Consider the following 27,788-nt stretch of genomic DNA (forward strand, 5'->3'; position numbering starts at 1 on the left):
TTATTCACGTCCCGTTTTCTGTTTTTATTTTCTGTATATATCTATCATTCGATGTATGGTTCCCAGTGCTCCTGTTATTATGACGCTGACTACATGTAGTCTCATTAAAGGACTGATTGAGCTCCTTTGTAAGTCCCTTCTTGCAAAGAGGTATCATGGTTTAACTTGGAATGAGATAAACCTATTTTCACAGTATCACAGAATCCAGTCAGTCTCCTCGTCACTGACCTCCCTGTGTGTGTCACCCCCCCTCCCCCCCACCCGCTCTGCAGCCCAGCCGCCCGGCCAGCACTGGAGGCTCCAAGGGGGCCGCCTCTGGGTCGGCCTCTGCCTCGGCCGGGGAGATGAGCAGCAGTGAGCCCAGCACCCCGGCCCAGACCCCTCTGGCCGCTCCTGTCATCCCCACGCTGCACTCGCCTGGAACCCCTCTGCCTCCAGTCCCCAGCAAGGTCAGAGAGCACTCCCTCAGAACAGCACTACCACAGCACAGCACTACCTCAGCACAGCACTACCTCAGCACAGCACTACCTCAGTACAGCACAGTACAGCACAGTACAGTACAGCACAGCACTACCTCAGCAGGGTGGTTCACATCTAACGTTACACACACACACGTAACTGAGACGGCCTCTGTTGTGATGCTAAGTATGGACAATGTTGCAATAGCAGCTGGTAAAACGTTGGCGATTTATGGAATGACCATTGTTATGTGTCCAAAACCCAAAATTTTAAGAAAATAACTGAACTGAACTGAAGTAGTAGAGCTGGCGATATGGACGAAATATCAGATCACAGTATCTTTCATTGGGTTCTTGGAACAGTATAGTGTTTTTTTTTTACCTTATTTAGTTTGCCGGTACAATTCACAATGATAATATGATTTTTTTTGTTGTTGTTGTTGTTGTTGTTGTTGTTGTTGTTGTTGTTGTTGTTGTTGTTGTTGTTGTTGTTGTTGTTGTTGTTGTTGTTGTTGTTGTTGTTGTTGTTGTTTCATTTATGAAATAGTTGTAAAACATTCTCTTTTAAAATATCTTTCTAATTGACTAGATCAGTTTATCAGGTCATGTCTTATTAATTATTACTTTTAATTCGTTTTTTTTTATCATATTATAAATGTAATCTCAGCCTCCATCTTGTGTTAGATTAATAGATAATCAGTCTCACTTATTTTTTTCTCAGGCGGATGTCGCCATGGAAACACAGGTGCACTGGTGTGACGTGGTTTTGCACTTGATTCTCCAGTGTTGTTTTTATCACGCTAACTCTAACACTCTGCCAAGGGTGTGACTGTCAGTGCCTGACAGTGTGTGTGTGTGTGTGTGTGTGTGTGTGTGTGTGTGTGTGTGTGTATGTGTGTGTGTGTGAGAGTGAGTGAGTGTGCTTGTGCACTCTGTGCTGCAGCTTAGTGCCAGAAATGGCATTTTGAGGAATTTCAGCACCTCTCCTGTTTCAGGCTTGATATCATTTTTACCTGATTCGATTTTGTTTCAATATCGATTCGATTAGGCTCGATGGCGCTGGTTTCAGGGGGCAGCACCTGCCACCATTGTCCATCACTGCCAGTGCCACAGTGTTGTTGCCTATCAAGGAAAAGGGACAAAATAAAGATTTCATTTAGATCTATCTCCAACTATAATAGGCAGTCTGGCAGTGTAGTAGTTCGTCTGGCAGTGTAGTAGGTAGTCTGGCAGTGTATGGCAGTGTAATAGGTAGTCTGGCAGTGTATGGCAGTGTAATAGGTAGTCTGGCAGTGTGATAGGTTGTCTGGCAGTGTAATGGCAGTGTAATAGGTAGTCTGGCAGTGTAATAGGTAGTCTGGCAGTGTAATAGGTAGTCTGGCAGTGTAATAGGTAGTCTGGCAGTGTAATAGGTAGTCTGGCAGTGTAATAGGTAGTCTGGCAGTGTAATAGGTAGTCTGGCAGTGTAATAGGTAGTCTGGCAGTGTAATAGGTAGTCTGGCAGTGTAATTGGTAGTCTGGCAGTGTAATAGGTAGTCTGGCAGTGTAATAGGTAGTCTGGGAGTGTAATAGGTAGTCTGGCAGTGTAATTGGTAGTCTGGCAGTGTGATAGGTTGTCTGGCAGTGTAATAGGTAGTCTGGCAGTGTAATAGGTAGTCTGGCAGTGTAATTGGTAGTCTGGCAGTGTAATAGGTAGTCTGGCAGTGTAATAGGTAGTCTGGGAGTGTAATAGGTAGTCTGGCAGTCTGGCAGTGTAATAGGTAGTCTGGCAGTGTAATAGGTAGTCTGGCAGTGTAATAGGTAGTCTGGCAGTGTAATAGGTAGTCCGACAGTGTAATGGCAGTGTAATAGGTATCTGTGAGTGTAATAGGTTGTCTGGTGCGTGATTATAGTTATTATGCAGTGTGCAGTGCAAGCCTGTGTGTGTGTGTGTGTGTGTGTGTGTGTGTGTGTGTGTGTGTGTGTGTGTGTGTGTGTGTGTGTGTGTGTGCATGATGTGTGTCAGTTTTAACCCTAACACCACCTCTCTCTCCCTATAGGAGGTGGAGTCATGATGGACCAAAGTGAAACTGAAACTCTCTTAACTGACCCTCTCTCACTCCTTCTATCCCTCATCCCTCCTTCCCTTCCTCCAACCCCCGCCTCCTCCGTCTCTCTCTCTCCTCCACCCCTCTGCCTCTCTCTCCTCCACCCCTCCTCTGTCTCTCTCTCCTCCACCCCTCCTCCACCACCTCTCTCCTCCACCCCTCCTCTGTCTCTCTCTCTCCTCCACCCCTCCTCCACCACCTCTCTCCACCCCTCCATCTCTCTCTCTCCTCCGCCCTCCTCCACCTCTCTCTCCTCCACCCCTCCTTCGTCTCTCTCTCTCTCTCTCTCCCCCTCTCTCTCTCTATCTCTCTCTCTCTCTCTCTCTCTCTCTCTCTCTCTCTCTCTCTCTCTCTCTCTCTCTCTCTCTCTCTCTCAGGAGGAGGAGTCTCTGCGTGGCCAGGTGAAGGACCTGGAGGAGAAGCTGGAGACGCTGAAGATGAAGCGGACGGAGGACAAGGCCAAGCTGAAGGAGCTGGAGAAGCACAAGATCCAGCTGGAGACGCTGCAGGAGTGGAAGAACAAGATGCAGGAGCAACAGGCGGAGCTGCAGAAACAACTCAAAGAGGCCAAGAAGGTAGAATGACCATTAAACAACTCAAAGAGGCCAAGAAGGTAGAATGACCATTAAACAACTCAAAGAGGCCAAGAAGGTAGAATGACCATTAAACAACTCAAAGAGGCCAAGAAGGTAGAATGACCATTAAACAACTCAAAGAGGCCAAGAAGGTAGAATGACCATTAAACAACTCAAAGAGGCCAAGAAGGTAGAATGACCATTAAACAACTCAAAGCGACCAAGAAGGTAGAATGACCATTAAACAACTCAAAGAGGCCAAGAAGGTAGAATGACCATTAAACAACTCAAAGCGACCAAGAAGGTAGAATGACCATTAAACAACTCAAAGAGGCCAAGAAGGTAGAATGACCATTAAACAACTCAAAGCGACCAAGAAGGTAGAATGACCATTAAACAACTCAAAGAGGCCAAGAAGGTAGAATGACCATTAAACAACTCAAAGAGGCCAAGAAGGTAGAATGACCATTAAACAACTCAAAGCGACCAAGAAGGTAGAATGACCATTAAACAACTCAAAGAGCCCAAGAAGGTAGAATGACCATTAAACAACTCAAAGAGGCCAAGAAGGTAGAATGACCATTAAACAACTCAAAGAGGCCAAGAAGGTAGAATGACCATTAAACAACTCAAAGCGACCAAGAAGGTAGAATGACCATTAAACAACTCAAAGAGGCCAAGAAGGTAGAATGACCATTAAACAACTCAAAGCGACCAAGAAGGTAGAATGACCATTAAACAACTCAAAGAGGCCAAGAAGGTAGAATGACCATTAAACAACTCAAAGAGGCCAAGAAGGTAGAATGACCATTAACCTGTTCCACCCGACCGGGTCGGTACCGACCCAAAAATGGCATATGGTCATAAATCAATATTTTTTTGTGTTGCATATTTTTTGCGATTTTTTTAATCAAACGTTTTCAAGTATTAACATCACTAACATGTCACAAAAGCATGTAGAATGTATATTATCATCAATACGTTAGTTTAGCAATAGGTTAAAAGTGCCATTAGATAGTTTTAACTTCTCGATTGGCTGAAGTCTATTACAAGACGGCGACCATTTGGGAAAATTTGAATCATGGGAATTGTAGTTTTTTTGCTGCCATTTTGTCGAGGGGATGCATAGCTGTGGATCAGTGTTGGCATTATTCCGAACTACACTTCCTGTCAGATACTGTGGGGGTTCAAAGTTCAGCGTTCTGAATGAATTATTTCAATAACTGTTATTATTCGGGATAATAAGCCACAAAAGGTAATGTTTTTGACAAATATTGAAAGGTAGTTAGTTTCTCCTCCCTATTGTTAGCATGTAGCAACAATTAGATCTGAAGTTAGTTTCAAAATGGTTGCACTGTGGTGAAAATAAAAAGGTACAGTAAATTACAGTAGATATCATTATCTGTTCTTATGCACACCTGGTGATACTAAATCCAAATTGAACTCGGGCATTTGAAAGATAATATATGTATATATATATAAATGTGCGAATTGGCTATAATAAGGTAATTTATAAGCATCATATTCTATATTCTATAATAATATTTCAAATTGCATTGGTCCGGATGGGAGAATTCAGTACTGTATCTACAGAACCTTCTGTTTAATCATCTTCCCTTTATTAATTTCCTTAGATTTTTTTGTACACATGATCTCAAGAAGGTACTGAACAAGAGCAGTGGCAGTTTTTTAAGTTTGGGCATTATTATCATGGTGTTATTCACTGTCAAAGATTCAAAGAAAAATCATAATTCATATTCTCCTTTGTTTCATCACAATTTAAGCAAGCCTAGTAATAGACACAATATTTCTGACACTGTGAATACATTCCCTGAGGTCCATAGATGTACCTAGATACCAAGAATATGCAAATGGGCCTTGTAGAAGTGGAGCAATATTCCATTTACCTAGGTATATATTTTAGGCGAAAATATTCCATGGGTGGAACAGGTTAAACAACTCAGAGATGGATGGATGGAAGGATGGGTGAATAATAATAATAATAATGCAGGACCTGTCGCAGAGGTCTTTAATTGGCATGCAACGACACTCAATGTTAGCGTCACACACACACCGGAACACACACGCATGCATTGTCTGTAGGATTGCCGATGCGATTATACTCTGCGCTTAACCCATCCCGTCGTCCTCCCCCCCCAAGGGCAGCCGGGAGCAGACGAGGGCTGTGGCGTGAGCCACGCCCGGGGACCATCCAAGTGCTCCTGCCCGTCTTCGTCACGGACACGACAGCGTTAGCGATCTGTTGTTTTGCATGTTTTTCCATTGGGTTTCTCTTATCGGGGGGGGGGGGGGGACCCTTGCGAGCACGGGGAGAACATGCAAACTCCACACAGAAAGGCCCGGGAGATACCCCACCTGGGTAACTGGCATCATGGAAACCTGGTCCCCAAGCGGGAATCGAACCCTGGACCTTCTTGCTGTGAGGCGACAGTGTTAACCACTACACCACCGTGGATGATGGATGGATGAGGGAAGGATGGGTGCATGAATGTAGGGAAGGAGTGATGGGTGGTGGGTAGTTAGGTATGGGTGGGTGGATGATTGGATATATTTAATTTAATAATATTTAATTTACTCAGTCAAACCTATACACAACAAAACATAGACCCAAACGGTTATGTAGAACGGAAAATCAAATCTAAATCAAATCAAATGTATTTGTACAACCTGAAATCACAACGAATTACCTCCATGGGCTTCACAGACCAAGAAGAAACATCACAATAGATCCAGAACAAAAAACACCATACATTCCACAATTTTGCAAGATCGCCAGACTTTCCCCAATGAAGATAAGGAACAACTCCCTGTAACCTAGCAATAGGAAAAAAGGGGAAGAAACCTCAGATGAGCAATTCAAAGAGGATCAGGGTGTCGGTGATAATATGGTGTTGCTATGGATGAGAGAAGGAGGGATAATAGAACAAGCTAATAATTGGTACAGTATGTAAATATACATGTAATATAAACACATATACATGCATACATAGTAGCAATAGTATCTAAAGTATTTAAGATTTTTTTTTATTAAAATAATAATAGAACTAAGAACAAAAAAGCATAGGAATACAAGCGCTGGTATGCAAAATAAGATGATGGCTCAAGGTCACTCTCCCCAGCCAGGGGGCAGGAGAACCACTCAGATCCAGTTAAGCCGGAGGCTCTTCACATACGACCAACAACACTGAACTCTCCACTCACAAGTACACATGAGCACACGCAGACACACACAGACACACAGACACACACACACACACACACACACACACACAACACTCATGCGTGCGGCAACCGCTAAAACAATCACTTTAAACAAAATGTCACTTTAAAAAATAGAAAGTCACTTTAAAGGACGGAGGTACTGTATAGTATAGTTTATACATTCATTAATAATTGTAAATTGTATATTGTATAGTAGTGTATATAGGAACCAGTTTTTTTTTTACCATTCATATCTTGTGTCTTACCTGTTTAATTTTTTCTATGCCTATTTTTATTATTGTATTTTGCACAATCAATGCGGGCATGACCACCCGCATTTCACTGTATGCCCTGGTACTATGTACTGTATGTGACAAATAAACCTCTTGATTCTTGAAATTAACGTTTCTCCATCTGCAGGAGGCCAAGGAGGCGCTGGAGGCCAAGGAGCACTACATGGAGGAGATGGCCGACACCGCCGACGCCATAGAGATGGCCACCCTGGACAAGGAGATGGCCGAGGAGCGGGCGGAGTCTCTGCAGCAGGAGGCCGACTCCCTCAAGGAGAAGCTGGACGAACTCACTATGGACCTGGAGATCCTCAAGCACGAGATAGAGGAGAAAGGTACCAGAACTCGCTAAAACCTCGGCATCTCATGCACCGTGTCCAGTGGGCGGTTATGGTAACCATAACCCTCCAATGAGGTTATGGTTAGGGTTACGGTAGGGGTGAGTTTATACATGAGGTGCCAAGTGTTTAGGAAGGATTCCTTCATGCGCAGATCTGGGATGTATGGAGAAGAATGGGGAAACTATTTTTTACTTTTACTTTCTTTCAAAGTCATGTAAAGACTATCCCACATTCAGAGGTATAAAAGAGAGCAATGTCTAGAAATTGAGATCTGGGAGATGGTGGGTATGAAGATGTAAAACAGGTAGGAACCCTGCATAGAGATACTGTTGAATTAGCCAAACATGATTATTAGCCTCTATGCCACAGCATGGGCAGAGAGGCCTTCGCTGACTGTTGCTGACTCTTATGTTGGATCAAAAGTCTTCGTTTAATTGGAAGTATAGTCTTGCCTTCTTGACTTTTGGCAACACGACGCAAACACATCAATTCTGCTCTGGGGGGAAAGTAAGTGAGTGACTTGAATGATGAGCAGGCCCCTGGCTCTTGGCGCTGGCTCTTGGCCCTGTTTGGCTCCAGCAGAGGAAAGGACATGGTTAGGGTATATTAAAGCAGATCAGTGATCACCTAATATGCATTTCTCATCTCTAGTTTTGATTAGGGTTAGGTGTGGGGGGTCTCTGGTGATGTTAAAGAGGAATGCCACCCATTTTAAGAATTCACATTATGTTCTTCCTGTGCCCCAGGACTGTTGAGTCAGAACACGCACTCTCCTAAAGCTAGTGTGGTGGTAACGCTCAAATCTGACTTTAAACTAGGGATTTAAACTATCCATCTGAGCATGAATTACTCGAATACTTGTTTAGGGAAATCAATTTTTAGAACGCATCTTATTAAAGCGCAGGGCATAACGAGATATTGCGCGGAGTCACACACACACACACGCAACCGATTTGATTATGTCTCGCTCCGCGGACATAACAATGCACAGCAATATACCTGATGCTTAATGGCTCAGTTGCCATTTGCAACAATTACACTATTCCACTCCGCAGCAGGTCTAGTCTCCGCTCACGGAACGGCATGGCCTTTCTTCATTAAAACCTGTTTACCTTTAGTCACATAATTCCTGCAACGCCTCACTGCAGCACTTGCATTAGTCATGTCCGTGCAATCATTCTAGAACATTCTCTGACCATCTTCTGTTACCAAACGATGTAATTTAAGTGCTGCTTATTTTTTTTATTGCCCCATTGACCGCTGTTTTAATCACTGGCAGGGTCATGCTGACCGTCGAAAACCACCACAGTAGAAATCGGAGAGAGAACGCTCCAATCGGGAGATGTAAAATCTGGGGCTGCTCCATAGACAATGAATGAGGCTCTGACTTTATGAGGCGATCAAATGTTTGTATGAGCTGTTAACTTAACACCCATTGCTAGAAGGTTTACAAGATACAAGACACAAGATACTTTAATGCCACACAACGATGGTTGGTGGTAATTGTTTGCGGTACAGTTTGTTAAAAGCACTGGGACATCGACTTCCGGTCTGACCGCGGAAGAACATGGCTGCTTAACTCGCGAGCTCCCCGACAGCAAAATGATGTAGCCCCGAGAAACATTTAGTAAAAACACCAGGGTATATATTTAATAGTAAGTAAGTAAGTAAGTAAGTATTTATAAAGCACCTTTCATACATGTCATGTAGCTCAAAGTGCTGTACACAATTATAGGCATATATAACGATAAAAGCAATAAAGTCATAGTGATCAGTTAAGATCAATGTTTAAAAAAAAAAAAAAATAATAATAATAGTAACGTAAAAATGAAAATAACGTAAAAACAGTCATTTGCTTACCAGTTTGGGAGAACAGGTCCGCACAAACATTTCCGCTCAGTGGCAACCGGAAGTGCACTAAACCAATGCACTTGTATGGTAGGTAGCAATGTTTAGGTCTTATAATGCTAGTGTAGTTACGTTTTTATCAGTGGTCATAGTTGGGTCCATAGTGCTTTACCAAGTCCCATGGATCCATCAGTGGCCGTGTATTGTGTGCGTATGTACCCGTTCGCTCATGTGGTCAGTGGCCAGAGTTGGGTCCACAGGACTTATCCAAGTCCCATGGACCCATCAGTGGCTGCGTCTTGTGGTAGAAAGAAAGAAAAAGAAAAACGTATAAAGAAAACAGTCTAAAGTTTGAAAGTTTGGGAGGTCCGCAAAAACACGCCTTCAGCTCAGAAGCTGAGGCGTGTCAAAAACTTTTGAAAAACTGGAGGCGTGTCTCCTATTGTACCCATTCCTTCATCTAAGAAGTTTGAAAGTTTGGGAGGTCCGCAAAAACACGCCTTCAGCTCAGAAGCTGAGGCGTGTCAAAAACTTTTGAAAAACTGGAGGCGTGTCTCCTATTGTACCCATTCCTTCATATAAAAAGTTTGAAAGTTTGGGAGGTCCGCAAAAACACGCCTTCAGCTCAGAAGCTGAGGCGTGTCAAAAACGTTAGAAAAACTGGAGGTGTGTCTCCTATTGTACCCATTCCTTCATCTAAAAAGTTTGAAAGTTTGGGAGGTCCGCAAAAACACGCCTTCAGCTCAGAATAGGGATGACGAGACGTAGGGCGACCACGATTACAACTGGAAAGGACGACGGAATGGCAGAGAATGACGAAGTAACGGGAGGAAAAGATGGCGACGATGACTGTGAACAAGAAGCCACGCTGTTGAACATATACAACGAGCTCAAAGACTTCAGAAAAGACAATGAGCGTCAATTTCGGGAGATAAGAAATGACATGAACAAAATGAACGACAGGCTCGATGAAACTGAGGGGAGAATCGGAGAAAATGAGAATGTGCTTGATGCGGCGACGGCTCTAATAAAAAAGCTAATGCAGAGGCAGGCCGACGTGGAGGCTAAGCTACTCGACCAGGAGGGCAGGACGAGGAGAGAGAACCTGCGGGTGTATGGTATCCCGGAGGAAAAAGAGGGGAAAGACATGCATGGATTTCTAGACGGCTTGTTTAAAGACGCCCTCGGTCTGCCTCATGACATGGACCTTCGTATCGAACGAGCACACCGGGCACTGGCCCCGAGGTCTAACAACCCACAGCTGAAACCACGGTCAATCGTGGTTAAGTTTGGGAGTTACAAAATGAAGGAAGAGATAATACGCCGAACTTGGCAGAAGAAGAACGTCTCATGTGGCAACGATCGCTTCTATGTCGACCATGACTTCCCCACTGAAATACTGAAGAAGCGAGGAGAATATGCCGAGGCCAAGAGAATAATGAAGGAGAAGAATCTCAAGTTCCAGACACCGTATCCAGCAAAGATGAGGGTATTCTACGAGGATGGCACCCGCCTGTACCAGAGCGCGGCGGAGGCGACGGCGGATATGGCAAAGCGTGGATTCAAGATCACCGTGGTGAACCCGACTACCGACCCGGACCGAGAGGAGATAATGCGGCTGTCTACCTGGCAGACGATGGGAAGAAAACGGGGACCGGGGGACGACATGCAGACGACGGGGACTGAACGCCCCACACAGCAGGGCAATGGTCATCACGGATACCGGGAGAAACTACAGGGATTCAGACGGGGACAGTCGGAGGCGGACAATTGAGATAAAGTTCATGAAGCGCATGGATACAGATAAGTCACGGGGGCATCGTCATAGAGTAAATAACATCAAAAAATGTCAATATGTATATAGAGGAGAAGACAAAAAGGGGGGAAAAAAAATAAATAAATAAAAAAAAAAAAAAAAATGAGTGGAAAAGAGAAAGAAAAATAATAAAAAAAAAAAAAAGATGTGAAATGAAAATAGAGGGCAATGGATAGAAGAATATAATAAAAGTATGGGAGGGGAAATATCCCGGATGGATACAGGAAAAATATAACGAAATGAACCACAGGCCATCGTGGCTATGTCATAGAAGTTACAATGTACCAAGATATATCTGAAAGATATACAAATGTTAATGGCTGGAAACGTTACCGTTTTGTCAAGTTCAGTTGAATTGATCGCACTGTATATAGATTACAGTGTGAGCCATACGTTACGTCAGGGTTTACAAGATAATAGGGGCACAGTTTTGGGCAATCTGCCTCGTGCCGTATGCACTCCTCTGTTAGTCGAGGGGGACCAAGGTGCATGGGTGAGTATCGATTTCACCCTCGGTACGACTGTTCTATCTGGGGTCATATCGAACGTAGCTTGGGTAAATGTGGGGGGGGGAAGTGTATTTATGTTTTTATATGTTCTTTTTTATTTCATTGTATGCTATACTATTGTATATATATCTTCACAGTCTCAGGCACTAGACTACGTCATGGATTGCACAGGGGAGATGCATTACGAGAAATATGGGGCTGATTAAAATAATATCGTGGAATATAGACGGATGTCATCATCCCATTAAGAGAAAGAAGATATTGACGTTCTTGAAACAAAAAAAGGCAGATATTGCACTAATTCAGGAATCACACCTGGATGAGGAGGAGTCGGCCAAGCTTAAAAGGGATTGGGTGGGACAAATATACTATAGCACGTTCTCTTCTAGGAAGAGGGGAGTGGCAATATTGGTGAGAAAAAACTTAGACCTAAAGGTACACAATAGTTTCTCACATGATGAGGGAAGATGGGTTATACTGGATGCTGATTTAGAGGGACAGAGGACTACTTTAGCTAATATATATGCGCCCAACGGGTCGTCCTCAGACTTTTTCCATGAGGTATGTGAGGTGATCAGGAAAATAGGGAATAGCAACGTAATCATAGGGGGGGACTTCAACTTGGTTGGAAACACCTTGATAGACAGATCATACCAACCCAAAACCGCTGACAACACAGGGAGACTGGCGGTTGGTGTTCTGATAGAGGAGTTGGGTCTAGTGGATGTTTGGAGGGTTATGAACCCACAAGAAAGAGACTACACGTTTTACTCTCACCCACATTCCTCATACTCTAGAATAGATTATTTCCTGATCTCTAGCGCACTGGTAGAACAGGTTGCAAGTACTGGGATAGGGAACATTGTAATATCTGACCATGCTCCGGTTGATTTAGTGATCACATCCACGGAAGAAGGGCAACGATCTCGGAGATGGCGATTCAATAACCTGATGTTAAATGATGAAGGATCGTGTACGTACATTAGAACTATATTTAAGGAATTTTGGGAACTTAATGAAGGGTCAATAGATGATAGTGGCATAATGTGGGACACATGTAAAGCTTACATGAGAGGACGACTCATACAATACGGTGCGATACTAAAAAGGGCGGAGAAACAAAAAATGACAGCGTTAGATGAGGAAATTAAAATACTCTCGAAACAGCACAGCCAAAGACCAGACCCAGAAACGTGGAGGAACCTAAGCAAATCCAAATACGAATTGAACAACATATATCAAAAGAAGGCTGAATATGCGTTATTTAGGAACGAAACCAAATATATTATATATTGGCAAAGATACTTGCGAATAGAATAGAAGATGTACTACCAACTTTGGTGCATTCAGATCAAGTGGGCTTTGTGAAGGGGAGAAACTCAGCTGATAATATCCGCAGACTCCTACACATAATGTGGAAGGTAAGGAATGATATAGAACCTACAGTGGCCTTCTCATTGGATGCCGAAAAGGCCTTTGATAAGGTGGAATTTGCATTCTTATTTCACACGCTAGAGCGCTTCGGGTTCGGTCCATCGTTTACTGGGTGGGTAAAACTGTTATACACAAATCCGATGGCATCAGTGTTGACCAACGGGATCGTATCCTCGCCCTTTAACCTAGGGCGGGGGACGAGGCAAGGTTCTCCGCTTTCTCCCCAAATGTTTGCGCTTTTCCTCGAACCACTTGCTATCGCGCTGAGGACTAATCAGGACATCAAAGGGATAATAGCGGGGCAGGTAGAACATAAATTATTTTTATATGCGGACGATATCTTATTGGTATCCAGCAATCCCCGAACAGCAGTTGGGATCATTGGAAATGTTATCGAGTCCTTCTCCGAAATATCTGGGTACACAATCAACTGGAGCAAGTCAGAAGCAATGCCTCTCTCTAAATGTTGTCCCCCTGATATCAGAAGGGGGTGGCAATACAGATGGATGCCGTCAGGGTTGATATACCTAGGAATAAAGCTGATCCCAGGTCTGAAAGAGTTGATGCAAGCCAATATTGCCCCTATAATCGAACACATTAGTGCTCTGACCCAGAATTGGGCCAAAATGAATATGTCCCTCCTGGGAAAGATAAACCTAGTAAAAATGATACTAGCTCCCAAATTAAATTATATCCTATATATGTTGCCGCTGACTCTCCCGACCCAGTTACTCAGACAGTATGACAAAGTCATTAATGTATATCTGTGGGGGGGCAAAAGGCAGCTATTTGGATGGGCCAAAATGTATGCAGCAAAGGAAAATGGCGGTTTATCCCTGCCTAAACTAGACTGGTATCACTATGCATTCTCGCTCTCCCAGCTCTCCAAACTGAACCACTCGTCTGAGGAGGCACCTGCTTGGGTCAAGATGGAGGAGGAAATGATATATCCCTCATCTCTGGAATCCTTCCTGACACAATCAGACAGACCTATACCTCTTAAAAACCCTTTGATGGCATTTATCAGGGAAACTTGGAATCAATCGCACAAAATGACTGGTGATAGCCCATACTTAACTACGAGAGCCTCTATATGGTATAATAAGAAACTAAAGATTGGGAAGAAATCAGTCATATGGGACGATTGGGTTAAAAGGGGGATACATGTACTAGGTGATATAGCCGGGGAGGATGGGGTCTTGCCTTTTGAGGATATTAAGGAGGATTTTGATATAGATAATAAAAACTTTTATAAATTCCTACAGATTAGACATTGTATATCGTCATCAATAGGAGGACCAAAGTGCGGCCCAATTACTGCAATTCAAGAAATATTCTATAAAGGATGGCGCAGGAAAGGCGGTGCGTCAAGATTTTATGATGTTATAAGAGAATACAATGCACCCAAATTGGCGGGTTTGAGATTGAGTTGGGAGAACGATGTACATGAGGAGATTACTGAGGAAATGTGGGAGAAACTGGTATCCAAATGGAGTAAATTCTCTAGGGAGGCACAATCACAACTTATTTTTTACAAAGTACTGAACAGAAGCTATTGGACGCCTAGTAAACTGGCCAGACTGAAATTAAGGGACAGTGACATCTGCTGGAGATGTGAGAAGGAGACAGGCACTTTACTGCACGTGAAGCTCTGAGAGAGCGCACCAAAGCATACAATGACGGCCTAGTGGCAGGCAACATGAATGACCACAAGGTGGCGCGACACAACGTAAGGAGGACAGTGTCAGAGGCCAAACGGCGCTACAGGGATAAAATTGAACTCCAGTTTGAACAAGCTGACTCTAGAGCTATGTGGCAGGGGCTCAAAACGATGACAGACTACAAAGGCGCCTCCCTCAAACTGAACAGTGACATCTCCTTAGCAAACGACCTCAATACCTTCTATGCGAGGTTTGATGCTGGTAATAACAACACCAGCTCACAAGCCTCGGCAATGGGGGGGGGGGGGTCGGCTGCTGATGGAGGCGCAGTGTTCAGGGTAACAGAGCATGAGGTGAGGCGGACCTTTAAAAAAGTGAATATCAGGAAGGCAGCAGGTCCGGACGGCATCCCCGGCCGCGTCCTAAAAGTCTGTGCCGACCAACTGGCCCCAGTATTCACTGACATATTTAACCTGTCCTTAGAACAGGCTGTCATCCCCACCTGCCTGAAGAAGTCCACTATTATCCCTGTACCCAAAAAATCCAAGCCTGCTTGCCTCAACGACTACCGCCCTGTAGCTCTCACCTCCATAGCCATGAAGTGCTTTGAGAAGCTAGTAAAGGGCTACATCTGCTCCTCCCTCCCCATCAACATGGACCCCCTGCAATTTGCATACCGCCCCAACAGGTCCACGGAGGACGCCATATCCCATGTGCTGCACACAGCAGCATCACACCTGGACAAGAGGCAGGGGAACTATGTGAGAATGCTATTCATCGACTACAGCTCGGCATTCAATACCATAGTCCCCTCCATACTCATAGCCAAGCTCAGGGACCTGGGCTTGGGCTATGACCTCTGCCAGTGGGTCTTGGACTTCCTGACTGGCAGACCCCAGGTGGTGAGAGCAGGCAACTGCACCTCCTCATCCATCACCCTCAACATAGGGGCCCCCCAGGGCTGTGTTCTGAGTCCCCTCCTCTACTCCCTGTACACACACGACTGTGTGACTCAGCGGAGTAGCAATACAATCGTCAAATTTGCTGACGACACAGTGGTGGTGGGCCTGATCTCTGCCAACGACGAGAGGGCCTACCTGGAAGAGGTCAAGGTCCTGGCGGGATGGTGCCAGGAAAACAGCCTCTCCCTGAACGTCAGCAAAACAAAGGAGATGATTGTGGACTTCAGGAGGTCGGGGGTCAAGGACTACAGCCCCCTCAGCATCGACGGGGCACCGGTTGAGAGAGTCAACAGCTTCAAGTACCTCGGAGCCTACATATCCGAGGACTTGACATGGACCACACACATTAACAGTGTGGTGAAGAAGGCACGACAACGCCTCTACTTCCTCAGGCGCCTAAGGAAGTTCCAAGTCAGCCAGAAGATCCTTAAGAACTTCTACTCATGTACAATAGAGAGCATCTTGACCGGCAACATCACCTCCTGGTTTGGGAATAGCACTGCAAAAGACCAAAGCAGACTACAAAGAGTGACACGTTCAGCCGAACGCACAATTGGAGGGGGGCTCCCCACCCTCCAGAACATTTACTACAAGCGTTGCAAGGGGAAGGCTAAGAGAATTATTAAGGACTCGAGCCACCCGAACAACTGCCTCTTTGAACTGCTGCCGTCAGGCAAGCGATACAGGAGTCTCAAGGCGAGCACAGAAAGACTCAGAAGTAGCTTCTATCCCCAGGCCATCAGGCTGCTAAACGAACAATGAATGAACACTACACAACAACAACCACCAAACACACATAGCACACACATCCACACGCACACACTCACTTTAAACAAACACACTGTAGCACCCACTACACACACTTTATAGCACACACCCACTTTAAACAAACACACTGTAGCACCCACTCCCCACACTTTATATTTATGGATGAAGGATTGCACTACAACTCGTACACCTTACTGTAAATTGTACCTAAAATTGTACCTCATCCCATTTCTGCTTTGCACTAGATAGTACTGTACATTAGTACACTGCATAGTATTGTGTATTGTATATTATATGGTAACTCAGAACATTGTACATATGTCTATACCGAACACTGTGACCTCATTTTCTTCTTCTAAATTCATGCTATATTATGTTATTATGTTATTTGATACTATCTTGTCTAGCACAGTCTCTGGAGCGTAACAGTAAGAAGCATTTTGTATGAAAGTATTCTGTACTTCTGTATGACAACTATTAAAGAACTTGAACTTGAACTTGAACATGTTGTACGAATGTGAGAAGGTCCGGAAAATGTGGGATCAAATTGTGATATTCCTAAGTAAGGTCCTGAATGTGAAGATAAATAACGCCCCAATGGCATGTGTTTTGGGTATAGTACCGAAAGGGATTAAACTGCCTAAATACCGGGGAATGTGGTATAGAATGGCCATGATATCAGGATGTAGAATTGCATTACGACATTGGAAATCACCTGTTGATATTACTTTTAAAGAATGGATGGAACTAATGTTTCGGACAGCATCATATGAAAGGGTGACATATAGAGTCGCAGGGAGAGAGGATATTTTCGCTGAGATATGGGACAGTTTTCTACACCTGACTGAACGATCTGAGGACAAATGAGTAAGATGGGATTACAATATTATCAAGGATGAATATGAAAAAGGGGATTTGATCTGATGGTACTTGTGCTCTATAATATATTATGTATATATGTACATATATTTTATGTCCGGATGGTGTGTCTATGGAACGGTCACTGTCTCTATCACACTCACATGTGCGCAGATATAGCCACATACAAGTATCTAGGATACACATATTCATATGTGTACATAATAGGTTTACACGCACTCATATACACAAGGATAAGGTATACACGTCAGGGGCACACATACATGCACATACCCATATATAGGAAATAGACATACATACACCTACATATACACATAGTTGAGATATAGGCTTTCACTGACACATAGGGGGATACACAAGTATATAGGAGACACACACATGCGTAGCTGAAACGTAAAAAAAAAAAAAAAAAAAAGAGAAAAGAAAAGAAAAGATGCAGCACATACCTGCTCGCAGGTAGATCGGTCTACATGTAACGTATGACGTATATATATATATATATATATATATATATCAGGGATGTATATGCACAATGTATAGTATGTTTTTTTTTTGTAAGTGCTTCTTTAATTTCCATGTCAGTTATTAGTGTATTTGTATGAGTCTCTTGCATGTTTTGTATGTTGTCACAAAAAATGAAAAAGGCGAATCTTGGATGTTGCATATTATGCTGTGAAAAGGTACTCTGTAAATAATGTAAAGATTTGTGCAAAAATATAAAAAAAAAAAAAAAAAAAAAAGCACTGGGACATCGACATGAAACATCAGACATCAAACGCAAGGTAACGGGTTGCTTTATATGCAGCTTTTTAGGTGAAAGTTATTTGGGGCTTTTAATAGAATCCTTATCACCACTACTACCTCCCTATCACTCTCCGCTGCTGAAACACTGGTTCATGCATTCATATCATCAAGACTAGATTACTGCAACAGCATCCTCTACGGCTCACCAAACACTATCCTCAATAAACTCCAATATGTCCAAAACTCTGCTGTCCGCATGCTCACCTCCACCCGTCGCTCTGATCACATCACCCCTGTCCTCCACGACCTCCACTGGCTTCCAATCAAATACAGGATACATTTTAAAATACTACTCATCACATTTAAAGCCCTCAACAACCTTGCCCCTCCCTACCTGTCCGACCTCCTCCACCGTCACACGCCCACCCGTCGCCTTAGGTCTGCAGATGCCAACCTCCTAACACCTCCCACGACCAGGCTCCGGACCTGGGGCGACAGGGCCTTTGCTGCTGCTGCCCCCTCCCTCTGGAATGCCCTCCCCAGCCATATCCGTGATGCAAACACCCTGACATCTTTTAAATCAGCCCTCAAAACTCACCTTTTCAATCTTGCTTTTGACCTCTAATTCTGTCGGTGTTATTTTATTTTTGTCATGTATTATTTTTTGTTCTGTTTTTTGTTTTGCCATAGTTTGTCTCTCCTGCCCATGTAAAGCGTCTTTGAGCACCTGGAAAAGCGCTATATAAAATAGATGTATTATTATTATTATTATTTACTACAGTGGAGACCAGACTGAAGTGAACATGCAGGACACACAGGGCTGAGCTTGTGTTTCTCCACCTCCAGGCTCAGACGGCGCCGCCTCCAGCTACCATGGGAAACAGCTGGAGGAACAGAACGGCAGACTGAAGGAAGCGCTGGTCAGGTAGGTTCACTGATCAACGTCCCCTCAGGTGCAGAGATGTGCCGTGTCGCTGTGTCTTCGTCTTCGACTGAATGGGGACTGTATGGGGACTGTATGGGGACTGTATGGGGACTGTATGGGCACTGTATGGACACTGAATGGGGACTGTATGGGGACTGAATGGCGACTGTATGGGGACTGTATGGGCACTGTATGGACACTGAATGGGGACTGTATGGGGACTGAATGGCGACTGTATGGGGACTGAATGGGGACTGAATGGGGACTGTATGGGGACTGAATGGCGACTGTATGGACACTGAATGGGGACTGAAGGTGGACTGAATGGGGACTGTATGGGGACTGTATGGGGACTGAATGGGGACGAATGGGGACTGAAGGTGGACTGAATGGGGACTGAATGGGGACTGTATGGGGACTGAATGGGGACTGAATGGGGACTGAATGGGGACTGAATGGGGACTGAATGGACACTGAATGGACACTGAATGGGGACGAATGGGGACTGATGGGGACTGAATGGGGACTGAATGGGGACTGAATGGGGACTGTATGGGGACTGTATGGGGACTGAATGGGGACGAATGGGGACTGAATGGGGACTGTATGGGGACAGAATGGGACTGTGTGGACACTGAATGGGGACTGTATGGACACTGAATGGGGACTGTATGGACACTGAATGGACACTGAATGGACACTGTATTGAGCTTAGAGGAACAGGCTTGTGACTGGAAGGAAAGTTTGGGGAATGAATGTCACTGACGCTGCCCTCAACAAGCCGTCCTTGTAGTGTCCTTGAGCAGGTCAATTAACCCCCGACTGTGGAGCTGCTCGTGGCCAACAGTGTCAGACTGGAAGTTGTACCGGACAGCTTCCAGGCGTGGATGTGTGGATGTGTGGAACTGTGTTGAGTGTGTTACCCTGTTTAACCCTTTCACTACCACACTACCGAAGGTTAACCTTTCCATAACACTACCACACTACAGATGGTTAATGGTAAACGGTGTGGTAGTGAAAGGGTTAACCTTCTGTTGTGTGGTAGTGAAAGGGTTCTGTATCGTTAGTGGCTTAGCTTGGCATCACACTGCACTATCTCGCGTACGTGCACGCGTACTGAATAAACCACAAATGTACCTCTAATACCAGTATTAGTCTGACCACACCCCTCATCAGCTTACCTTCATAAGCAGGTGTGTGGTCACCTGCTCTCCTCCTTCTCGCTTTCACCACAAGGAAGAAGTGCCTCGGTAGATCCCCACACTTGACACCATGATGGAAGAAATTGGATTGGGAACAGCTTGGGAAACAAGGATACGTTGACATCATATCTTTATTTTCTCTCTCACTATTTTCGAGAAAATACGGCGATATTGTCTTCGTACTGGAGTGTCTGGAAGATGATGATCATTCTAAAAACCCTCCACCGGTTTTCGTATTGGGAGCACGCCGCTGCATGCTTCTCAACTGCAGTTCCTTGCTGTGTTTGTTGGGGTGAAACCTGTCAGGCCACAGCTGAACTGTCGGACATGCCGCTGTTGTGAGAAGCGGTGCGTTCCAGGTTGGGTGAGTAGTGTTTGCTGGCGGGCTCCACTTGTCTGTTAGTGCTATGGGGGCTACTTGACAAAGTTTATGGAAACCGGCCCCAGGCTAGGGTCCTTTGTTTAGCCGCCTAGGCGACAGAAGGCCTTGGTCTGGAGACCATTATAGTTTTAACTAGTGGGCCGCGACCATTGACACTGGTGATCCCTGTGTGTTCTGGACGAGTGGATTCTCTCTGTCACCGTGTTAAGGCCCCATCTTTCATATCCAAATGAGAGTATTCCTTCACGAGGGGATATGTGCATGTAATGTGCGATAGCGGCAGATTCATGTTCAAAGTCAGCTATACAGGCCAGTTGGTACTGTGCTGATTCCGCCGGATGTGGTAAAGTCACCGTTGTGAAGCGGTGTTGACGTCTTGTTTTCTCTTTTCTCTTAAAAAGTGAAGAGAGGTTCAGAACGGCGGCCTGTCTGGGTGAGTGTTATGTCATTGTTTACATGTTCATAGCTTACGGTTAGCCAGTCAGCTGTTAACTGCTGCGTTAGCCTAAGGCCTACTATTAGCCAGTTAGCTGTTAGCTGCGGGGCTAGCATGTCGTGGTCGCTAGGTAACGTTAGCTTGCTGCTATGGCCATGGCTGGCGCGGGGTAGCTTAGCTTCTCGCGCGCCGCCGGGAGCTCGCTTCTGATCGCCGTTAGCTTGATGCTATTCTGTTGAACGTGCTTTGATTTTAACATGTTTTACACTCTTGACCGCGACGTCATCCTTGACAGGGGATGTTTCGTCGACCCTGCCCTGAGCCTGGACGGGGATTGCGTCAACAAAGAGGACTGTAGCGACTGGTTGGAGCGGCGACGCTGCCCGGATCGAACAACACAGGACGGCTGTGTTCTACGGTGTCTTGTGACTGCACTTCGCTGATCTGCGTTCCGGGTAGGAACGGGGTTGACCAGACCTCATAACACGTCTTCTGGTTTTACTTTGCTAAATGTATTGTGAATAACGGTGTTTTTTCCCAAAACGTGTGTTGTTGCAATGCATTTAGGATACGTTGCGGGTTATGTGTGAGCTGTTTTTGTCACTGGCAGTTAGCTTCTCCGTGCAGATCGTGATGTATTGATCTGGTTGTTGTGTGAGAAACATCATGGTGTTTATGTGTACCGTGTACTCACTACTAAGGCAACTAACCTATGAAGCTATGCTTGGTGACAAGTGAGTAAAAGAATGTTCTTTCTCAGACTGTAATGACAATGAACAGTGTGTTCACACATTAACAGGTTTTCCTGTTTTAACTGGCCGTATTGAGGGTAAAATAGGAGGATTGTGTTTTTCCCCCCCGGTTCCCTGGGGACTTTATCACCTCCTATCAGACATGTTGTGCATTAATTGTGTCTTTTGTGTGGTAGGGATACGATGTAACTCTTAGCTTGATTGCTGAGGTTGTGCTAAATCTGCTGGAGAAACTTATTTCCTAAAGGGAAATTGGTTTGGTTGCTGTCATGTGTGCTTAGCAAGGCCTGTGGTCGATACTAATCGAGAATGATGTATTCTCTCATTGTGAAAAAAACGGCGTTCCTCTGTTGAGTGTTTTTGCCATTTTTTGTAGGTGATGATGGGTTGTGTGTGTCATGTGACCTACAACTGGGTTGTACTGGCCACAGAAGCACATGTGTATGTTGGACCGGGGTTCTTAGAGCCCTCTCTATTCTGTGTTTTTCCTTAGTAAAAATCAGATAGCAGGTTAGCTCATGCGCTGTGTGGAGCTGTGAAACGCTTCATAGAGCTGACTATGACTGTGTCATATTCTCTTTTTGTCGTTACGTCGTATCATGGGTGTGGGGTCGTAAAGGGGTGAACTGGTAACCTTTCCTCTCCCCATTGTTCTGTCGGTCAGGGGTACACCCCCTGTCCTTCAAGGTTCCCGTCACGTGGCGGTTCGGCACGTTACGGGGGGGGGGGGGGGGGGGGGGGGGAGGGAGTTCCTGGTCCCACGGCCTGGTATATTGGGCGTGTGCACCGCAGGAATTCCCCCGCCATAGAGTACGTCACCGTGCGCGTCTCTGTTGGTAGGACTTCCGTGTGCTGTTCAGGTCCATGTGATGGATCTGTTTTCAGGGGGGGTGGTCAGGGCTCCTCCTCACCAAGCGCCTATTCAGGCCTTCTGTGAGTTCGGACTCCTTCTTCCATGTGAGGAAGCCTCCATCAGAGTACAGAGCCTTCCTCCTCAGATTGTCAAAGTGAGTGGACCCTCTAGAAGGGTCCTTTTCTATTGTATGTATATTCGATTCAATTCGTTTATTGAGTGTGTATGGGTTCAGTGCCTCTTCCCCGGAGGCCCTAAAACCAGTTTTTTACATGGCTCAAGGTGCAATATATTCTTTTCAATCTGTACAGCTCGCGTGGGAAGTCTCTCTGGGGATCCCCGTCTCTTTCCTATGGGAGGGTGGTGGGATGTAAAAATGTGAAAATTTTTTACCCCGGCTGTGTAGACTGGGATACATACTGTTGATGCTTCCTTCTTTCTATTCCAGAAGTGTTGGAGTTAGGGAGTGTCACACCCCTCTTGTCGTTCCCCTGGGCGCCTTGGGGATTCAATGACAGGTCTAAATAGCCTGTTCATTGATGGGGGTGTGTCCCGACGCACGTATAGTGCTAGCTCGCTGTAAACAGGCGATTGACTGGCACGCCTTGGTTGCTTGTGGTTGAAACAGCGTTTTTATAAAGCAACTGAGATGGGGGTTTTTCCTCTTCCGACGACCACATCCCATGACCTGGGTGGGTTGTCGACGGATTCTCGTTCATGTCTGGGGGATGATGACGGGATGGATCTGAACATATGTAGTGGGGTCTCACGCCCTTGGGGTGGGCCACCAGGCGCGGTTCGTCCGAACGTCTGGGTGGCGCCTTCTTTTCATGTTAAGATCAACACGCATATCTGCCCTTCTCCTGGAGTAGGCATGTCGGCGTGGTTAGGGCACGGGACTGGTTCTGGTCACGCTGGTCCAGATCAGTTGAACCCGTTGTCCGCCGGGGATGCAGATCTGCTGTTCTGGTACCCTGAGGGACTTGGGCTTTTTTCAGGGGGAAAAATGCCAGGTCGGTCTGGGTGTCACAGGGTTAAGCGCTATGGAGACCCTGGTTGGGTATGTTTTTACTCAGCACTGTCGTCATGGCTTACAGCCATGCCATTCTGTACGCGCTCGATCTCGTCGGATCTCGGCCGCTACACAGGTTGGTCCTGGTTAGTACTTGGTTGGGAGACCGCCGGGGAATACCAGGTACGGTGTGCTTAGGGGCTGGTTCTCCATTATTTTTCGCTCCTCTCTCACGCATGGCGAAGAGGGGCCTGTGGGGGTGGTTTTTTGACCTCCTCTGGTGACCCTGTGCTTCCCGTACCGCCAGGCCCGGTCCGAAGTGATGTTTGCGACCCGTAGGCCTGGGTTAACCCTTTTTGGAAACTGAAACACTTGTACTGCGGTATAGCCGGTGTATACCCGCAGGTGTGTTTTGGAGTTTTTTCTTGAGGGGTTATAGGAACAACCACCGCATTGGGTAACACCGAGGTGGTTGATTCCCTGGTGTGTTGGAGCAGTGTCAACTCCCGGGTTCACCGTTTGAGGGTGCCCCTGCACGTTCATGACGTCTGCCAATCGTGTCAGCCTTCTCTGCCTCGACCCCTCTGGGTGGGGGTTGTTAAATGGAGGCTTGGTCATGCAACACCGCCAGCTTACGCTCCTTCCGCCGGGGCGGCTGTGTTCAGCTGTCCCCTCTGGCGCCTGTCTCGTCCGCAGTCTCCAGGCTAGGGTTAACAGCCTGTTGCCTGGTTTTTCCCCGGTGCGCTGCCTGCTTCCGTTGGTTAACCTTTTTTGTGTGCTTACGGCCATGCTGACTGCCTGTTCTGCAGGGTCAGTGTGCCAGGCGGTGTACTATTGGGGGGACGGGGCCCGCTCGGCTTACGGCCATACCGACCTGAACACGCCCGATCTCGTCCGATCTCGGAAGCTAAGCAGGTTCTGGCCTGGTTAGTACTTGGATGGGATTCCGCCTGGGAATACCAGGTGCAGTAACTGAGGGGCCTTTGTCCGAATACGCTGGCGATGTGGGGGGCGGGGCACTACGTGCCCACCTGGTGGGGTCTTGATGCTGGCATCATGGACTTCTCCGGGCCCCCATTCTAGGGAGTCCAGTCCTTTTGGTGGGTCTGGGTCTTCCTTCGTGCTCCGCTGCTACGGCCTTGCCACGGGGTTGGGTTTGCCCTTGACCCCGTGATTCTGGGGGCAGTAACGAGGTTGTTCCTCCGTTCGTTCCCGGGTGGCATGCGGGTTGTGCGTGTGTGTAGTCGTGGGGTCAAGCCACGGTCTGCTCACCCTGTGCGTTGAGTTGCTTGAGTGCCTCTTCGCACGGTCGGGTCCGTCGCCCTCCCGTGACGTCCCTAATAGGGGGGCTACCCGCCATTAGGGGGGGTCGGGGGGGCTCGGCCCTCCCTGTTCTGATGGTTGTGGGGGGGCTGTCAGCGGGGTGTATTTGTCAGCCAGTGGCTCCGCTTGGCCTCCCTTGTGCAGTGTGATGCCAAGCTAAGCCACTAACGATACAGAACGATAGGTTATGACTATAACCAAGTTCTGTTAGTTAGGGGCGATGCTTGGCATCAGACGGCCGCTGCAGCCCTTGTCCTCACCTTGTGGTGAAAGCTTGGGAAGGAGGAGAGCAGGTGACCACACACCTGCTTATGAAGGTAAGCTGATGAGGGGTGTGGTCAGACTAATACTGGTATTAGAGGTACATTTGTGGTTTATTCAGTACGCGTGCACGTACGCGAGATAGTGCAGTGTGATGCCAAGCATCGCCCCTAACTAACAGAACTTGGTTATAGTCATAACCTATCGTTAACTCTTTGTAGTGTGGTAGTGAAAGGGTTACCCTACCGTAGTGGGGTAGTGAAAGGGTTAACCTTCTGTAGTGTGGTAGTGAAAGGTTTAGTTTAGTTTATTTGACAATTATTAAAATACATGGATGTTACAACAAGTCATGCATCCTAAAATTATCAAGGATAGCACAAAAAAAGTCACAGACTTATTTCCATTGTGGTCCTTGGTCTCAGCAGCACATGGTATTTACATAAACAAGTATTACACATATTACCATCAGCCTACAGTATATTGCTAAAAATAGAATTAAAAAGTAAAATACAACATTATTAATAAAATATACAAATACAATATACAAAATTTACAGACACACTAAAACTACACTACATTAAAAACTAGAACCTTCCTTAGTTACTCTCCTTAGTTTAACCTTCTGTGGCGTGGTAGTGAAAGGGTTAACCTTCTGTAGTGTGGTAGTGAAAGGGTTAACCTTCTGTAGTGTGGTAGTGAAAGGGTTAACTATTTGTAGTGTGGCAGTGAAAGGGTTAAAGAATGATTGTGTGTGTGTGTGTGTGTGCTGAATGAACATGTGTCCTCTAATGGTACATTGTGTGTGTGTGTGTGTGTGTGTGTGTGTGTGTGTGTATGTGTGTGTGTGTGTGTGTGTGTGTGTGTGCGTGTGTGTGTGCGTGCGTGCTTGTGCTTGTGTGTGTGTGTGCGTGCTTGTGTGTGTGTGTGCGTGCGTGCGTGCTTGTGCTTGTGTGTGTGTGCGCGTGCATGTGCTTGTGTGTGTGTGTGTCAGGATGCGGGACCTGTCCTCCTCTGAGAAGCAGGAGCACGTGAAGCTGCAGAAGCAGACGGAGAAGAAGAGCGCGGAGCTGGACACCCTGAGGGGCCAGAGGGAGAAGCTGCAGGAGGAGGTGAAGCTGGCGGAGAGGACCATCGACGAGCTCAAGGAGCAGGTCAGCCACGTCTACTCTCACTACAGGAGTGGGAAGAGAATAGAAGTACTTTATTGATCCAGAGGGAAATTCAGCACTACAGATCGCTCACAATAAACATTTACTGTAGGTAGTCAAAAATCACAAATCATTGTGACATTGTAAAATATACAGCCAAAATGTTGATTGTAAAGAGTAAAGAGTAAAAAGTCCAGGAAGATATTCCAAAGTTGTACTGTCACTCTGTGCTCAGTGATGCAGTGAGACACAGTGATGCGTGATATAGTCTGATGGACTTCCTGTGCCGTTCAGTGTTGCATCTTGGGAGTCTTAGTCTAACACTGAACATGCTCCTTCTATCAGCCAAGTCCGTGTGTAGTGGGTGGGAGGGGTTGTCCATGATGGCGTGGAGCTTTTAGTAAGGCTCCTCCTCTCTGACACCGCCGCCAGAGAGTCTAGCTCCACCCTCACCACGTTACTGGCCTTCCTGACCAGCTTTTCCAGCCTGTTTGCATGATTGATATGTTTGAATGATAACAGGCGACTGCTGTTGACTCATGACTATGATAATGATAATGACTAATGATAATAGAAAAGTATATGGAAGGTAATAAAGGTTGATTACTGTATATTCCCCCCTGGTTGCTGCGCTGCCCTACTATCGGTCTGTAGACTAGAGTTTCACTGGGCGTAACAACGTGCACCCCCAGATCCCCTCCCTGCTGAACAGGCGCCCCGACCAAGTCGCTGTTTGCAACAACCGGCTTCCCACCCACGAATATTGCCAATTGTGTTCGTAGGGAGGTGCTGCTGCCGGGAATTGAAACCTGGGTCTCTGCGGTGGTAGGCGAGTACTTAGACCTCTACACTACCCAGATGCCCCGACCATCAGATTCTGCTCACTAAACTAAAAGTTTTAGGTTTCAATAGCGTGGTTTGTGGGTGGATTCGGTCATATTTGACTGATCTGTGTCATAGTGTTGATATTAACAGCACTTTATCGGAGGCTAGAGAAATCAACAGTGGTGTGCCACAGGGAAGAGCTCTAGGTCCTTTGCCCTTTCTGTTATACAGTAATGACATGAAATCTGTTTGCAAATGTGATATTTGTATCTATGTGGACGGCTCAGTTTAATTGGTTTCCCATAAGGACAAGAACATTGTTGAGAGTTGAGATCAGTAACTGGCTGTCTTTGCATCTTGGAAAAATGCATCTATATTATTTGGTTCAAAAACAAGGTTGAGTAGGTCCTCAGAGCTCAGTATTACAGTGGGGAGACACGATTGCTGCCAGAATATGTGTACTTGGGCTGTGTTAGTTGGACAGATCCCTGGCTGGAGACTGATTGTGGGACAGTAATGACAAGAGTTATTACCAAGGTGAACCAGATAATCACATTTGTGGCGCTCAAGGCCCAATTTTTGGATAAGGAAACCCTGAAAATGTTGTTTTACAACGTGAGGTGTCATGGGCCTAACTTGATGAAACACCGGCGAAGGGAGGTGCCCACTTGATAACCCTGGTGATGTGCTGGCTCTCGCTGCCTATCTATCTCCACTTGATAACCCTGGTGATGTGCTGGCTCTCGCTGCCTATCTATCTCCACTTGATAACCCTGGTGATGTGCTGACTCTCGCTGCCTATCTATCTCCACTTGATAACCCTGGTGATGTGCTGACTCTCACTGCCTATCTATCTCCACTTGATAACCCTGGTGATGGCCATTAGGGCCCATGTGGTAGGGTATGTAGTAGGGATGTCCGATATTGGCATTAAAATGTAATATCGGAAATGATCGGTATCGGTTAAAAAAATAATTAAAAAAGAAATTCTTATTTTATTTATTGTGAAAAGTATGCATAATGTTGTGTTTTTGGGGGTGGGGGGAACCCCACATATATCGGTATCGGTTGATAT

General features: G+C 45.9%; 1 protein-coding gene across 1 annotated transcript in view; it reads left to right on the forward strand.

The window, feature by feature from the left end:
- Nucleotides 1–27,788, forward strand: part of dctn1b (dynactin 1b) — a 113,582-nt gene that overhangs the window by 54,617 nt on the left and 31,177 nt on the right. Inside the window, exons 6-10 of the mRNA XM_084311599.1 lie at nt 273–449; nt 2,923–3,120; nt 6,763–6,967; nt 18,441–18,519; nt 25,732–25,891. Coding sequence (XP_084167725.1) covers nt 273–449; nt 2,923–3,120; nt 6,763–6,967; nt 18,441–18,519; nt 25,732–25,891 — 819 coding nt within the window. The remainder of the gene's footprint in view (nt 1–272; nt 450–2,922; nt 3,121–6,762; nt 6,968–18,440; nt 18,520–25,731; nt 25,892–27,788) is intronic.

Source organism: Notolepis coatsorum (assembly GCF_963971535.1).
Source record: "Notolepis coatsorum genome assembly, chromosome: 3".
Taxonomy (NCBI): domain Eukaryota; kingdom Metazoa; phylum Chordata; class Actinopteri; order Aulopiformes; family Paralepididae; genus Notolepis; species Notolepis coatsorum.